The sequence below is a fragment of the Petaurus breviceps genome, unplaced genomic scaffold, assembly GCF_028583685.1.
Source record: "Petaurus breviceps papuanus isolate PSGF00001 unplaced genomic scaffold, PetGlider_PUasm1.0 187, whole genome shotgun sequence".
Taxonomy (NCBI): Eukaryota; Metazoa; Chordata; class Mammalia; order Diprotodontia; family Petauridae; genus Petaurus; species Petaurus breviceps.
In genome coordinates this window covers 12315782-12332574 of record NW_027185799.1, presented here as the reverse complement: position 1 = coordinate 12332574, position 16793 = coordinate 12315782, and the positions used below count along the sequence as shown (strand labels likewise).

The 16793-nt window shown below is 34.8% G+C and overlaps 1 protein-coding gene across 1 annotated transcript in view; it reads left to right on the top strand.

The window, feature by feature from the left end:
* Nucleotides 1-16793, top strand: part of CNTLN (centlein) — a 492075-nt gene that overhangs the window by 438946 nt on the left and 36336 nt on the right. The window contains exons 25-26 of the mRNA XM_069090553.1: nucleotides 6421-6606; nucleotides 10300-10377. Of these exons, the coding sequence (XP_068946654.1) occupies nucleotides 6421-6606; nucleotides 10300-10377 (264 nt within the window). The remainder of the gene's footprint in view (nucleotides 1-6420; nucleotides 6607-10299; nucleotides 10378-16793) is intronic.

The window sequence follows — 16793 nt, the reverse complement described above, 5'->3', positions numbered from 1 at the left end:
AGATAGATAGATAGATAGATAGATAGATAGATAGATAGATAGATAGACAGACAGACAGACAGACAGACAGATAGATAGACAGACAGATAGAGAGATAATTTTTCAGTATAATTGGTTTCCTTTATAATTCTTTGTATTTTATGAGTTTAAAAATATAATTCTAGGAAGAGGTCTGTTGGACACCAAAAAAATAATAAAGAACCCCTTATATGAAGGGAAAAGAGAAAAGGATTCAAGATACATCCTTAAAGAACCCCCATGATTAGTGGCCATGATCTAGAGAGAGATCAAGGTAATGAAAATGAGGAGTAGTTAGAAAGGTCAGAGGAGAACCAGGAGAGAACCACGTTAGAGGATGGACAATGAGGTATAAAACAAAGTAAGATAATGAATAATAAAATGTTGAAGAGAAAATATAAATATTTGGCTTCATTTAGTATTGCATTCTATCAACTCAGCCTAGCCACATTTGCTTTTCCCAGAGTGAATACATTTTGACATTTAAAGGCTTTAAAGCTATGAGTCCAGTGATCTTACCTGGAAGTGGCAGTTTATAGGTAGTTGTGGGTAAGAAATTAAAATATTATGTCATCGAGTTTGTGGTGAATGACATACTTATGTGCTTCTTACTCTGAAATACTTTATAAAGAAAGGTCTTTCCCAAGATAGAACTCAAATCTTTTTTTGGTATCAGTTTTGCTTTTAATAAAGACTGAAATTGTGCCAACTATGTAGAAAGTCATATAGAAGCCACACTCTTTCTTAGAGGGTACAGTTTTTAAACACAAAGCATTACTGTCAGAATTAAGTTTAAAAATAATAATGTTTTCTTATGAAACTACAACAAGAATTGAAATAAGCTGAATGCAGTTGTATAAATAGAAATCTCAAAAGGATAAAGTTAGTACTCCATCTTTTGCAATCACTTCTCAAGAAATTATTAATCATTATAAATTGAGTAATTTAGAAATCTACCTTTTAAAAAAGAATGTTATAGAAGCCCTAATCATGTAGGTATTTGACTAATGAAGACTCTGTAAAAGTTTCAGGTATTGAATCTGTGGTATTACATTGGTGGAGAGGTTCACTTTCCTGTGGCAGCATCTTGGGTTTTAACTAATAAAATTAGGTTTATTTTGTGGTAATTCATAGCCTGTATACATTGTGGACAAAACTACAAAAGAATTTTAGTTTAGTTTAATGATAGGAATGAGATAATTTATTTAAAATACTCCAAAGAAATATACATATTACTTAAATTAGCTAAAAGAAAAATAAATGCCAAACTAGTGACCATAAATAAAATTTTGGGGAAAATATAGAACATTTGTAAAACAAACAAAAAAAACCCCCCAACCCTTTTGGTTTCATGTTTCTTGTCACTTTTGTGATTTTTCTTAGAACCTTATCTAAGTGCCTCTTAAGAATCTCTTCTTTAATTTTTATTGATATAAGTAGAGTTGAGAGTTTACATTTTAAGCCCCCAAGGTAAAAATTTCAGAGAAAGGATCCCTTTACTATTTGTTAATTACCATATAAACAAATGTCCACTGCAGAAATTACCCACTGCTTTTGTGTAGGTGCCACTTGGGGACGTTTGCCACTAAAGTAGTTATTCTGTATTCTATTCTTAGGTGTATTTACCAGTGGAAGTAAATGCTATTATCTTATAATAACTTAATGAGATTACGGTTGAGCATATATTTTCAGAGCCTTGAATAAAACATGTCATTTATGGGAATTAAAATTTTGTGACTAAAACAAATGACCAACAATCAGACAAATGCTTTTTGATTGATAGAGGCAAGAATTAATGAACTTTAAAGTTAGAAGGGATCTTAATAATCTAGTCACCATATTTAAGATTTGAAGAAACTGAAACTCAGAAAATGAAACTATCTATGTAAGCTTCCAAAGCTAGGCTAGTTGCAAAGCTACTTTAGAACCTTGGTCTCTAAGCTTCCATTTCATTGTTCTTCTCACTACATTCTACTGTCCCTCCATTCCTTATGTAGCACTAGCTCACAGTTAGCTTATCTTTTCATATATTTCTTATCAGTAATGATAATAGATGATATTTATATGGAACTTTACATTTTTCAGAACCATTTACTTACAAGGTAATGATCATGTGCCTGGACATTCTTGTCAGAAGGGAATAAATGAATCACTTTTTAAACTCAAGTCACTAGTACAATGACAGAAGTCATTAACTAAATGAATTTGATAGTTAATATATCATTCTCAAGTGAAAAGCTGAACGGTATATATGCCTTTTCACGATTTACAATAGGGCTTTAAATGACTGCTTTGGAGTGATTATACAGATGCTTGTATTTGATTATTCATATTCTTTACTTTTCTTTGCCTACTTCTGGATATTTTCCAGTTTATCACAGTCCTTCCTAAGATACGGTGCCAAGTATTGAAAATAGTAAATCTAGATATTATATGGCCACTACGCTGGGGCTATCATCTCCCTATTCCTAGAAGTTATGATTTTCAAGGCTCTTTAAAATTTCTTGGCTGTCATATTGTACCATTGAGTCATTGAGTTTGTAGTCCACTACAATCTACATTTTCTTCTGTCAAACTGTCACCTAATCATCACTTCCTTGTCTTGTACTTGTCTCAATTATTAAACTTTATATTAGATTTTACTAAATTTATTTTATTCACTTCATCTCACTGCTCTAGCCTGTCGAGATTCATTTGTATCCAGACTCTGCTGTCTAGTGTGTATGCAGTCTTTCCCATTTTTGTCGTCTGTAGATTTTATGAACATGCCATGTAGGCACATCTATATCACCGACAAAATTACTAAGCAGTACTCAATTTAGCAAATCTAGGGGCACTGTTAGACTATTAATGTTCTTTTTTGCTTGCTGTCAGTTCAGCCAGTTCTGAATCTACCTATGAATATTGTCATCTGGCCAATATCTCCATCTTTTCCACAAGAATAGTATGAACATTTTGTCAAATTGCCAGCTTAGCAATCTTGTCAAAAATGAAAATAAGGTTAGTCTGGCTTCCTGTCTTGGAATGTGCTCCCTTTTTACCAGAATGAGATTGACCTTTCTTGCCAGTCTTCCAAGTCTCCTGGGCTAAAAGATGCTCCACTCTGTCTTTCTGCTGGTTCCATTGTCCCAGGATTTGTTCTAGCATGTGGTTTTATGGTTGTTTGGAGGTCAATGTGGGAGACCTGCAGCAATTTACTGCTTATTCCACCATCTTGGCTTCCAGAAGTCCTGAAGTGTATCTTTAATGAGATGTTCTAGAATTTTGCCATGAGTTAATTGAAGGCCAACTTACTGACCTAGAATTTTTAGACTCTGTCCCATACCTTTTGAAAATTGAAATATTTGTCCTTCTCTGATGATAAGGTACTTCTCCAGTTCCCCATGACCTTTTTGTTTTGTTTTTTGGAGGGGGAAAGGCAGAGAAATTGGGGTTGACTTGCCCAAGGTCACACAGCTAGTAAGTGTTAATTGTCTGAGGTCACATTTGAACTCAGGTCCTCCTGACTTCAGGGCCAGTTCTGTATTCACTGTGCCACCTAACTGCCCCATCTCCATGATCTTTTGAAAATTACAACCAGTGATGTTACAATTACACACCTGACAGTCATTTCAGCTTCCTGGGGGCCAGGTGACTTGAATATATCAAGGTAGACTAGGTGCTATCATTATTATTTCATTAGTCTTCTTGCATATCATTCTCCACAGGAGAGCTAATATAAGTAAAATTACAATATCACCTCAAGGTTCCCATCACCAAGTATGAAAAAAATAATGGCACTTGTTGCAGAACCATTTCATTGAAAATCCAGATTAAGAGATGAGAATGAGATAACAATAATAGTAATAATTATGGTTAATAGTAACAGACTTTAGTGCTAGGTATTCTGCCTACACAATTATATCTTGCAGTTTGAAAGTATTAAGGTCATTAGTGGTTTCTACCACATATTCATAGGTTCATGATTTATTTGGGGGGGGGGCTCAGTTCTATTTTCTGTTTGCTATTTATTTGAATTGATTTTTTCCCCCAATTCCTCATTTTGCTATTATGACTTCAAATAGCTGTCTACCTGGACATCTGTTTTAAAATGGTAACATGCAGCCTATGCAAAATGGTTGCCATTTGGTATTTTCTGTAACTAAGAACAATTCTGTATTACTTTTAAGCCTTTCTGAGCTCCATTGTAGAATGAAAAGGTATAGTTGAATACTGCCTGATGTCAAGTGTACTTTTTCATTTGAAATATAATTTTTAAATTCCCAGGAGTGATTCACCAGCTGATGATATAAAATAGTGGTGGGACTATGCCACATGAAGTGAGGGTTTTATATCATTTTCTCTTCATTACTTTATGTACCTTAGCCATTTTTCATTACTTTTCTCTTATTCTCTTTTAGTTCTTTTCTTGCCACATTTTTTTTCTCTCAATTCACATCCCCTCCTTATTTGATGATCTCTTTTTTTGTCTTACTTTTTACTATTGATAGTTTGGCTTCTTCTGGGGTAAAAAGTGTTCAGAACAAACCGTTCTTTTAATGTATTATTAAAATTCCTTTAAAAGTTTCCTAATCAAAGTGATTTATTTTATCAAAAGTGGATTTATTTGTCATGTGTTTTGGGGGGCAGGGTGGTAGCAGGATACTGGTCGGCTTAATAGAGTATTGCATATATACTTTGTTGCATTCTTTTTTTTTTTGAGGGAGAGTAGGCAGGGCAATTGGGGTTAAGTGACTTGCCCCAGGTCACACAGCTAGTACCGTGTTTCCCCGATAATAAGACCTCTCTTGAAAATAAGCCCTCCCCTTACTGTGTAAGATTCCTCTAAAATAAGCCCTCCCCCCAAAATAAGCCCTATTGAGATTGCTACTGTAGTGAAGGTGATCCCCTGCGCTACACGCTACATTACGGTACCCTCTGTATGCACCGCCCCCCCCCGAAATGCATGCTGCGTTCCAAGCTGCATCCAATCAGAGCTGCAGCAGTGAGCACATCATCCTGTTCTTTATTGAATTCATTATTGAATAAAGGTACATTTTTTTGTTCAAATTTACCTGTTTATTAAAATTACTGTCAATGTTCATTAAAATAAGCCCGCCCCTGAAAATAAGCCCTCTGGTGTTTTTCTGTCCAAAAAATTTAATAAGACAGTGTCTTATTATCGGGGAAACACGGTAAGTGTTAAGTGTCTGAAGTTGGATTTGAACTCAGGTCTTCCTGACGCCAGGGCCAGTGCTCTATTCACTGTGCCACCTAGCCACCCCCACTTGGTTGCTTTATAATGGAGGGTTCAGCTATTAATGAATATATTAAAAGCAGCAAATTCATCATCAATCAATCAAGCATTTATTTGTAATAGTCATTGTACAAGGGGCTAGAGATGCAAAGACAAAAAAATGAAATAATTCCTGATTTCAAAGAGCTTACCTTTAGTTTGGGAATTCAGCATGTGTATACAGAAAAAGAACAAAATTAGTAAAAAGTAGTTTATTGAGGGAGAACACTAGCAGTTTCTAAAGCCAGGAAAGACTTCATGTAGCAGGTGGTACTTGAGGCAGAGGTGAAAAGACCCAGAGAAAAGAGATGGAATGTGAGGAACATCAAGAAGTTCAGTTTGACTCTCCCCTAGAGTTAGGAAAGGGGAATAATGAATCATGAGGTTGGAAAAGTACAGTGTAGGTTGGAGCCAAAGGAATTTATAATTAATTCTAGAGGCATTTGGAAATCACTGAAGGTAATTGAAAAGGTGAGTGGCATAGTATCCAGGGAGAGATGGTCATTTTTGATGAAAGAAAAGTTTTCTTCAGGACTAGTAGTATAAGAAGTATATGGAAGTAGTTTGTGTTAAATGTTAGCTAAGACAAAATATACAGAAGAAAGTGACTTAAAGGCAGTGTTAGTTAGATGACTACCAGTTAATAGATTTGGTTTCTAACAGCATTGATTATCTAGAACATCAGAAATGTATCAAAGATAACAGAACTCTAAGACAGTTTGAGAGATGTAGCATTGTGGTCAGGTCTAGTGGGAAGTAAGGAATTGGCTGCTGGGTAAAAAAGACAACCTTATTATGCTGTTCAGAAGGATCAATTGAACATCAGTCAGATAGCATTACTTAAGTAGTGTTAAGTCTGAACAAGGAATGTAAGTTCAAGTTCTGAATCATTACCACCACTTGCTGTGCTTTTCAGTTTGCTCTCATCTCTTGTGTATATACTCTGTATATACACAAGGAAAGAAGGGAGCTTCAAGTATTTATTACAAAGTAAATCCAATAATGGGGGGGAGGATATTAATCGTCCCATATTTTTACTTCCTGATTATTTTAAATTTGTTTTACTTATTTTCTATAGTATTTTAGGTTCTTTTGCATTAGTTAAATTCATTTATTTTTCATTACAGGCTTTAGTTAAAGAAATACAACATAATGTTCAAGAGATGAGGTTGCAAATAAGACATATTAAAAAAATAGAGCACAATAAGACATTTCCCAAAACTGCAACCCAAAAAGCCCAGTGTTTGGCAGCTTCTATCCTAAACATTTCACCGACTGATGTGGAAGAAATGTTAGACTCAGAGGATGAAGAGGTGAGAGAATTTAAATGGCTTTTGTAACAGTCGTTTTTTAATTAATGAGTTTTTTCAGTTAAATTAAATTTTAATTAAAATATAACTTAATTGTTTGATGACTCTTAGTAATTTCAGCTGTATGAGAAAAAAAATAAGGATTGACATTTTGCCACTGAAGAAATACGTTAAGACAAGATGCATGCTCAAAACTATCTACAGAAACTTAGCTATGTAATCAGGCTTTATGAAGCATCTTAAAATAACTTTGAAACAAATCAGCTGTTCATGCTTCTTTCCACTTCCCTTCTTTAGTTAATTGTATTCTGTATCTTGTAAACTTATTTTTAATCCATCAGTGGAAGTAGTTAGTTTTACATCACTGATTTAAAGCTGTTTCTCTTTTATGTAACATAAAGGAGTGATAGATCCTCTTGTGTGTACTGGTTGAATCCAAAGTTATTACCACTGAAAATTTAAGAAAGTAATTATTTCAAACTTAAAATTTTATTTTTAAAAAGCCTTATCCTTCCTGGTTGAATCCATATAATAGATGCAATAAATGGTAAGCTATATTTATAACTACCTATGTATCTAAATGTGAACAAAAGAAAAAAAAAACCATTTATTAAGTGCTTACTATATACCAAACACTATGCTAAGCAGTGAGGACATAAATGCAAAATCAAAGACAGCTATTACCCTCAAGAAACTTATGTTTTAATTAAGACTGGCATGGGGAGGAGACCAAGTTTACAACACAAATAGTACAGTGGTTACCAGGGAAGGGCTCTTTGGTCTGGAAAGTTACAGGGTGAGTTAATGGGGTCATAAAGGAGTAGATTGACATATCCCTTCCAGATACAGGAACTGAGGGTATTGCTCATACCGTGTTTCCCCGATAATAAGACACTGTCTTATTATTTTTTTGGACAGAAAAACACCAGAGGGCTTATTTTCAGGGGAGGGCTTATTTTAATGAACATTGACAGCAATTTTAATAAACAGGTAAATGTGAACAAAAAAATGTACCTTTATTCAATAATGAATTCAATAAAGAACAGGATGACGCGCTCACTGCTGCAGCTCTGATTGGATGCAGCTCGGAGCGTGGTGTGCGTTTCACCCGGGGTGGGGGGGAAGGTGTATACAGAGGGTACCGTAATGTAGCGTGTAGCACAGGGGATCACCTTCACTACAGTAGCAATCTCAATAGGGCTTATTTTGGGGGGAGGGCTTATCTTAGAGGAATCTTACACAGTAAGGGGAGGGCTTATTTTTGGGATAGGTCTTATTATCGGGGAAACACGGTAGCAAGGTGGTTGATGAGTCAGTCAAAAAGTTGAGTTGGGGAATAGGAAGTAAAATGAAGCATAGCCAAGCCATTTCAGGAAATGACCTTCCTGAAATAGAGAAGGAAAATTCTAGGGATAAGGTCACTAAAGACTGGAGGAATCAGGATAGACACACTACAGGAGATGACACTTGAGCTTTGAAGGAATTCAGAAATTCTAAAAAGTGAAAGTGAGGAAAGAGAGTGAATTACAGGCATGGGAGACAGTTTGTGTTCAAAGGCATAGACAGGTGCAAAGGAATGAAATGTATAGGGAAATATAAGTAGGCCACTTCGACTTTGTGGTTTTTCCTTCATTCTCAAGGAGGACCAAACTAGACTATTAAGTGCATGAAGGAGAGTAATGCTTGGTAAACTAGGAAAGGTAGACTGGAGCTAGATTGTAGAGAGGTTAAAGGCCAAATAGAGGAGATTATACCTGATCATAAAGGCAAGACAGAACCAATGGAGCTTCCCAAGCAGAGGGATAATACAGTCATACCTGTGCTTTAGGAATATTCCTTTGGTAACTGGGTGGAGCATGCAAACAGGAAGCAGTTAACGAAGCAGCACTGAACCTGGAAAATCTGAGTTCAAATGTATCCTCAGATACTTACTAGCTGTATGACTCAGTGCAAGTTGCTGAGCCTCTGTTTGCCTCAGTTTCCTCAACTGCAAAATGGGGATAAAAGCATCTACCTCACAAGGTTGTGTGAGAAAATATGCAATACTGTTTGCAAAGTGCAAAGAAAGTTTGCACAGTGCCTGACACATAAACACCATGACAGTGATAACTATAATATATATGTGCATGTATTGTTATTAATGGACTAATTAATGAACTAATTATTGTAATAGTAAATAAGTGATGCAGTCTTATTGGTTGTGCCATAGTATAAAGAAGGGAAAGGATATAAGATATTTTATGGAGATGCTATTGACCAGTCTGGCAACTTGTTTGAATATGAGGAATAAGAGAGAATAATGAGTCAATAATGCCATGTCTGTGAATTGGTGACTGGAAGAATAGTGGTGTCCTAAACAGAAATCAGGACATTTGAGAGAAGGATGGGTTTCCAAATAAAGACAGGCTCAATTTGGGGCATGTCAAATTTGAGATGCCTTTGGATGTCCTACTTAAAATGATGTTTTTTTTTCTATTTACATAATTACCTCCTAGTTTATCTATTGATGCATTTACATTTTTAGATTATGGTTTTTGTTTTAACACTTGAGTATACCTTTAGCTAATTGTGACTTTTGGCTTCATTTTCCTTATATACCAAATAAGGTTGCACTAGATGGTTTGGAACAGTCCTTTGAGCTATAAAATTCTGTGATTCTTGTATATACCAATAGCACAATCATTTTTATTTAGTTTCAGTTATGTGATACAATAGAAATAGCATTACAGTGGATTCAGGGAAATTTGGATTCATATTCCTACTCTGATGCTTACTCAGGCAAGTCACTCAATCTATCTAGCCTTTGCCTCAGTTTCTTTATCTGCTAAACTAAAGACTATAGAGCCTCTGAGGTCCTTTCTAGCCCTAGCCTTCCTAGCCATTAAGTCAGGGACTTTATTTCTTAGAAAAATGATAAAAAATTTTAGTTTATAGTGTAGTAGAAGTATGTAGTTGCACTGTTTTAAGGCTTATTACTATTAGAGATGCCTGCCTACCAAATACAATCATAATAAAATCCTATATAAGAGAAGAAAATATCAGATAATCTCAGAATCTGAGTGGAGGGGGGGCAATTCATGCTTAAAACAGTAGCCTTTTCTACAACCTACCCAATCAGTGATTATTTTGCCTATATGTCAAAATCTCCAGTGATAGTGAACCCTCTGCACATTCCAGTTTTGCACAATTTTAATTGTTAAGGAGTTTTTCATTATAACAAGATAATTTTTTCTTTCTATGACTTCTACCCTCTACTCCTAGTTCTTTCTTATGGGACCGGGTAGCAGAGGTCTGATTCCTCTTCTTCACTTGAAGACTGATCCAGGTGCCCCTAGGAAGACAGAGCAGTATGTTTATTACCTTGTGTAACCCAATGGCAATAATAATTCAGTTGACATTTCTACATTTTGTTAAAATCCACTTTGTATATTCATATATTTACAACACATTTTTGAGTTGGTGCTCTGTGGATTTTTGTTCTGCATACATGTCAATAATAAATTTTAGTCATCTGTTAGGCATTTATGACTTAAAGATACAAAATGAATGCAGAATTTTAGAAAGTAGCCAGTCTTTCTGGTATCTGGTGCAGGCATCCTCATTCCTTGAGAAGATATATTTGATGTATGGTGATATGATCTGTGATTTTATTTTAGATAAACTTAATACTGACATTTTCCTTTTTTATTTATTTAGGAATTGAAAAAAGCAAGGAGGGCTTATGAACAAGATAAGGAGTGGTTAAAATACATTAATAAAATTCTTGAAGGACAGGTATTTCTACCTTTTCTGCTTCTTATATTAAAACTTTATCTTAATAATTCAAAGCCTTTTATTTAAAACAGGATTTCTCTCATTTTATAATATTATGAGCATCTTCATATTATTCAGTTATATAAGGAGTTATGCTAACAGAAAGGAAAATTAACCCTATTTGTATTTGCTAATTTAACATAGATGGTGTTGGCAAATGTATTAATTAAATTATTTGGTTGATCTATATGTTTGGTAGATTGAAAAGGATCCATTCCTTAGACCTCTTAGGAAAAGAGATTCGTTATTATGTGTCTTTAAAGTTAGTAGTTGATATGGACACCTGAGGAGTTCATGGGTCTCAGTGACCTTTTACTATGGACCTGTTTCCAGTCAATTCATGTTTTCCTCACAGCCAGACAGCTGTTTATTACTGTGTCTTCCCGCATTCTCTACAATATTTTCTACTGAGACCTCGAGCAGCTTGTTAGTGGGAAGTAAATATTGATTTGGCATCCTGTCAATGCAGAAAGAATGAAAAAATTTCCACCAGAGGCCCCTCAAACATTTTCCTATCGACATTTTCTGGGCAGAGTGGAAAGCTGCATAGAGGATGACAAGGCTGAGACTACTTGAAATCCCTGAGGGGTCTATTGAGACTGCTGCTGTGACCTGTGTGATACTTTTTCTTCTCTTTCAAGTATTTTTTTAATACACACACAGTCTGCTGGGATGTGCCCCTCTTGTAAGTGATCAAGGGCAGTTTATTGGCAGGTGAGAGCCCTGCTTTTCTAGTCGTAGTCAGCCTCTGTTTTGACATCACTCACAACATGTAATGTATTCTAAAACTTTTCCTTATAGTTCCTGCTCTTATCTTGACTTTTCTATTAAAATTGGCCCATGAAAGAAGAAAATAGTTGAAATACATATGCTAAAGAATTCAAATGATTTCCGTTTGCAAACTGGTTATGTATTTTACAAATATTTCTATTTTACAATTCAAAATATTATTAGTAATTTATAGAAAAGAAATTTCTTTTAATGCTTGCAAAATGCTATTGGTTGGCCTGGTTTGAGTAATACGAAGAATAAGTAAAACATGATAATGCAGCATTTATGTTTATAATATTATTTTTATAAACCCAAATTAGTTGCATTAAATAATACTTGATATTATTGAGGAACTGCTATTTAAACAGATGGCATGGAGTAGTGGAAACAACACTGCATTCATTGGTGGTCTAAGCTGTGAGTTCCAGTCTTGCTTTTACCATTTGCTCCTATCTGACCTTTTGCAAGTAGTATTTAATATCTCTCAATCTCATCCCACATGTCAGTACCACATCCCAGGGTTTTTGTGAGAATCAATAGAGTATTTATAAAGTGCTTTATTAAACCATGTAGTTATATGCATAGGGCTATGTTTAAATACTAAATGGAAGGTTCTCTAAGTAGCTTTAAGAAAGAGAAGGAGTTTGGAGACCAGGGACCAAAGTTCCCATCCCAGTTCTGCTTCTTGTATCTAAGTGATATCAGGCATGTCACTTAGCCTTGAGGGGCCTCAACTTCCTTATCTGTAAAATGAGAGCGATGGCCTCTCAGATCCCTCTCTATTCCAAATCTATGAGATAGAACTTTCATATTTGCCAGTTCTTCAAAAATGACTTTGGAAATGGCTGTATCTACTTCAGATTTTCTTACCAGGGCAGTGAATAAAATTCAATTCTCTTTTGGAATTCCATAAATATGAATTATGATTCTAAACATTAAATGTAAGTATTATTTTTTCCTAAATGCTAATGATACTAGAAAATACCTTTCTTGCATGATGCATATATATGTATATATACATGATACACACACATACACACACTTCATATACATGTACAAACTTGAGATCATCCATTTTCAGATTGCTTACTCTGTTCAGAAAATGCCCTGTTGAAAATTGCAGCAGACCACTTAATACTACAGCTTGATATAGGGTCTTTTTGTGCCACTGAGCCTGGACTCTGGAATATAATTGCCCAACAGTATTGATTTAATTGCCTCGGTTTATTTGTGGACTCCTAATTATTGACTGGAGGTAAATTTAATGGAGCAGCCTTTATGAACACTGGGAAACCGCTGCTGTTGCTGTTATACATAATGAACTGCATTATATCCCTTTAGATCATTTTTCAAGCTAATTTTATTCCACTGCGATAGTAAGATAACATTTAAAAAGTCGAAGACTTTTTATTTTATTACTGACATAGGTGGTTTTTCTAGTGTGTTAGATTTGGGCGGGGGGTTGGAGTGGGAATATAGGCTTCAGAGTTTTCACTTGAATGCCACTTCATAATTATACCCAAGAGGAAAATCTATAAACTATAACATATCTCAGTTTTACCAGACTTCTCTTTCTACTCCCGAGTTTGTGTTTGTACAGAGTTTTAGAGAAGATACCTCTTTTCACACCAATTTTTCTGAACCTTAGTTCAGCTCTAGAATTTCAAGGAGCTAAAGAGTTATAGACTCTTTGCCATACACAGTTCTTTTACTGGCATTTATATTATCTTCAATCTATGGAAAAAAGTGTGCTCATTGTCTAAAATAATGCAGTAGTTAATTAGTTACTTGAATGATGCTTAAAATATTATTGAAACATAGAGGTAAAATTTTCATTGATATCATTATGAGTGTTTATCCAAGGCAGAGTGAAACAAAACATTAATAGATTATTATTTTGCCAAAATAAGAATCTGCTACCAAAGAAAAAAAAAATATCTTTCAAATGAATTTTTAATTGTTCTACTACTTTCTGAACTTACCATATAGCTGAGAAATCCTTCAATTCACTTTATGCCTTATGATTTAAGAGTATATTGTTCTAGGAAGTTAGCTTGGACTTGGGTGTTATTTTTCATTATAAAGTATTGAGTATTAATCCATTGATTTGTTTCTTACAGTCTATAAGATGTTGTTTGTGTGTGTGCGCATATTCACTTAGGTGAAAATATATATTGATAAAATACTCATTTGAAATTAGAAAACTATTCTTACTTTGTGACCTATGCATTAGTACATATTAAAATAATACTGAACAGTGCTGTCTATATGAACAATATGAGATTTGAAACTAAAAAATCTTGTATTTTACAATGGATACAGAAGATACAGATGCCTTAAATAAGATAAAATGGGTATCAGATTAGTAATTTTGATTTGCTAAATTTTTATACCGGCGTGAATAGGCTTTTTTCATATTTCATGAAGAACATATCTGGGTGCATGACAAATATTTAATTAAAAATTTCTATTTCACCCTTCACTTTTTTCATTTGATCACATCTTAACTTTAAATATTCATGAATTTTGTTTTAAAATTTGTTGTTCTGCTTGTAAATGTCTTTCTAATTATATTAGAAGCATGTACTTATTTGTTTAGTTAACACAATACATTGTGCCCATCTGGTTCACTAGAAGTAATGGCCATCAGAAATGGCCACCAAATTGGTGTTTCTTCTGCATTGGGAATTTGGTATTCAAATTCAAAACCATTGGTGTTTCTTCTGCATTGGGAATTTGGTACTTAAAACAGGATTGTGATATTCAGTTACTCAGCAGGGTCTCAGTTATTTGGACTTTGCCCTCTTTTCTTCTTAAACTTCCAGGTTTCACTCAATCATCCATAATGTTCATTAATACAAAAGAAATTCACTGCTCAAAATAAAAAGATGAACAGAATACTCTGAATTCATTGGGAGACAAATTATTTTACAGATTTCTTCTGTACAATAAAATTTTACTGCCTTTTTCTGAGACAGATCCTGTCACAGCCCCACATTCACAAGACAACTGTAATGATTAAGGAAACTATGGAGAAATAAAGGAAACCAAATCCAAGAAGATCTTTTGACCAGGTGCTATATTGTATGAGTTATGCCAAGTACAAATAGGAACATAACCAACAAACAAAGCAGAAGCTGGTATTCCAAGGAAATCCACAGATAACTGACCTATTTCAAGAGAGTTTTGCAGCTAGGAAGGTGGAATGCAATGGCTTTGAACCACATTAGCCCAACTCAGAAGGGCCACTGAAGCAACTAGTGTGCTTTCTCTGTTTTGTAGCCAGACTCTGAGCAGAAGCAGATGGAAATCTCCAACCCCTGTAAGTCAAAGTATAAATGAAAGTCTGAAGGTGAATGCCAAAAACAGACACCAAAGAGAATTCATATAACCTAAGCAGAAAAATTGAACGATGACGCCACTCAGCATTTTGTTCAACATCTCTCAGTTCTACACCCACTTTTATCAGTATTTACCCATGCCTGCTCAAATACATTATTAGTCCATTGGCAATTGGTTTTAGACCAAAAAGCAGCGATGTTTCCAGTCATATCAGTAATTCCATATCGGATTATTTTCTGGCATTCACTAATTATATACATTATGTATAATCTATGGACAGACAAGCAGATAGGTGGTATTTGCTTATATGCCACTATAGTTTTTTTTTTCCTTTAGCTACTCCGTTGTCCTATGGAAAACAGTTACAGAGAAATTGCTCCAATAATTCTTTTAACATCACCACCATGTCTTTTTGCTTTTACTCTAAGATGCCACCTGGCAGCTCAGTAACAGCTACAAATAAAGGAGAATTTGAAGCATCTTTCCTTCAATCCAGAATGTACAGTCACTTCTTCCACTCTGTACCCAGAGAATGTGTAAGTCCTGCTTAGGAGTCAAAGTAGGAGAAAGCTAGACAGCTGCTTCAATCCTCTGGGACTGAACCTTTGTTTTATTTGAAATTTTGGGAACCCAAACCTTAAATATATTCACATTCAAATATAAGTATCATAAAGGAATGTCCCCTTTTTAGAATTCTTAATAATTATACCATGACTGGGCCTTAAATATATCTTTGCAGTAGTTATGTACAAAAGATTTGTTAAGCAAATATAATGTAAAAAAATCTGAGGGGAGATTTTTAAGAGGAAAAAAAAATTTCAAGAATGGAATGGAAAGGCATTTCTTAAGCACTTACTATATGCTAAGCACTTTGCTAAGTACTAGGCATACAAATGAAAAAGCGATAGCCCCTCCTCTCAAGGAAAATACCATGTTTCCCCGATAATAAGACACTGTCTTATTAATTTTTTTGGACAGAAAAACACCAGAGGGCTTATTTTCAGGGGAGGGCTTATTTTAATGAACATTGACAGCAATTTTAATAAACAGGTAAATGTGAACAAAAAATGTACCTTTATTCAATAAGCAAATCACTGGGGAAGAACAGGATGACGTGCTCACTGCTGCAGCTCTGATTGGATGCAGCTCAGAGCGCGGCGTGCGTTTCACGGGGGGGGGGGACGGTGCATACAGAGGGTACCGTAATGTAGCGTGTAGCGCAGGGGATCACCTTCACTACAGTAGCAATCTCAATAGGGCTTATTTTCGGGGGAGGGCTTATTTTAGAGGAATCTTACACAGTAAGGGGAGGGCTTATTTTTGGGATAGGTCTTATTATTGGAAACACAGGTATATCCTAGTAAGTCTGCTAGTGTTGGTCCATTTGTCAATAGTTTTATAAAGATTTTGTGAAAGACATTTAAACTAAGTTAGTGAAAAAAAGCTGAAGCAGTTCTTAAGCACTATTTGCATGGAATTAGTATGTTAATTTTAAATTATTCTTACCTTTACATTGAAGCAGACTTGGTAAGACCTCTTCTTGTTCACATCTCTGTTGGACTTTTTGTAAGCAGTTAATTCCAGTTAATTGATGTGTATACATCTAAAGGTTAGATAAAACTATCCTTGCCTTCTCATCCTGTTAAACTCTTTGACTTTTTACCTTAAGACCTCCACAAGGGATCCACCCAATGTTCTGGGCACCTTTTTTAGATCTCTCTATTTGTGTGGATACCACTTCCATAAGTTATCACTTGCTTTTACTTTGTGACCAGATCACATGACTAGATGCAAAACCAGGTTCTCTATCTCTCTGATAGCAGTATCCTTTCTTGTGTCAATTCAACAAAAATAATGTCTCCTCTGCACTTCTGATGCATCCTACTCATACTTACCTTCCATCTCTCCATTGCTTTTTGGGTAACCCTACCTAAAAATAGTTAAATTCTATTTATCTAAAAATACCCAGTGCTTCATATTTCTCACAAATCAACTTAGTTTTCTTACTAACTGGATTGTACTCAGTAAGCTTTAACTATTTCAAATTAGTTCAGTAAAATTCTAAAGGCAATTGCTTTTGCTTTATTCTATTGCTAGAGATAATCTAGAGTTAAGAATATTTGAATTTGAATTATTGTGTATGCTGCATCATTTCCTCTATAGGTTTATTCAAGTAAATGATTTTTACTATATTTTTTAATGTTTCTTGCCTTTCCAGTGTTGTTTAGTGAACTTTTCCTTTTTTTCCCTAAAGTGATATTCTC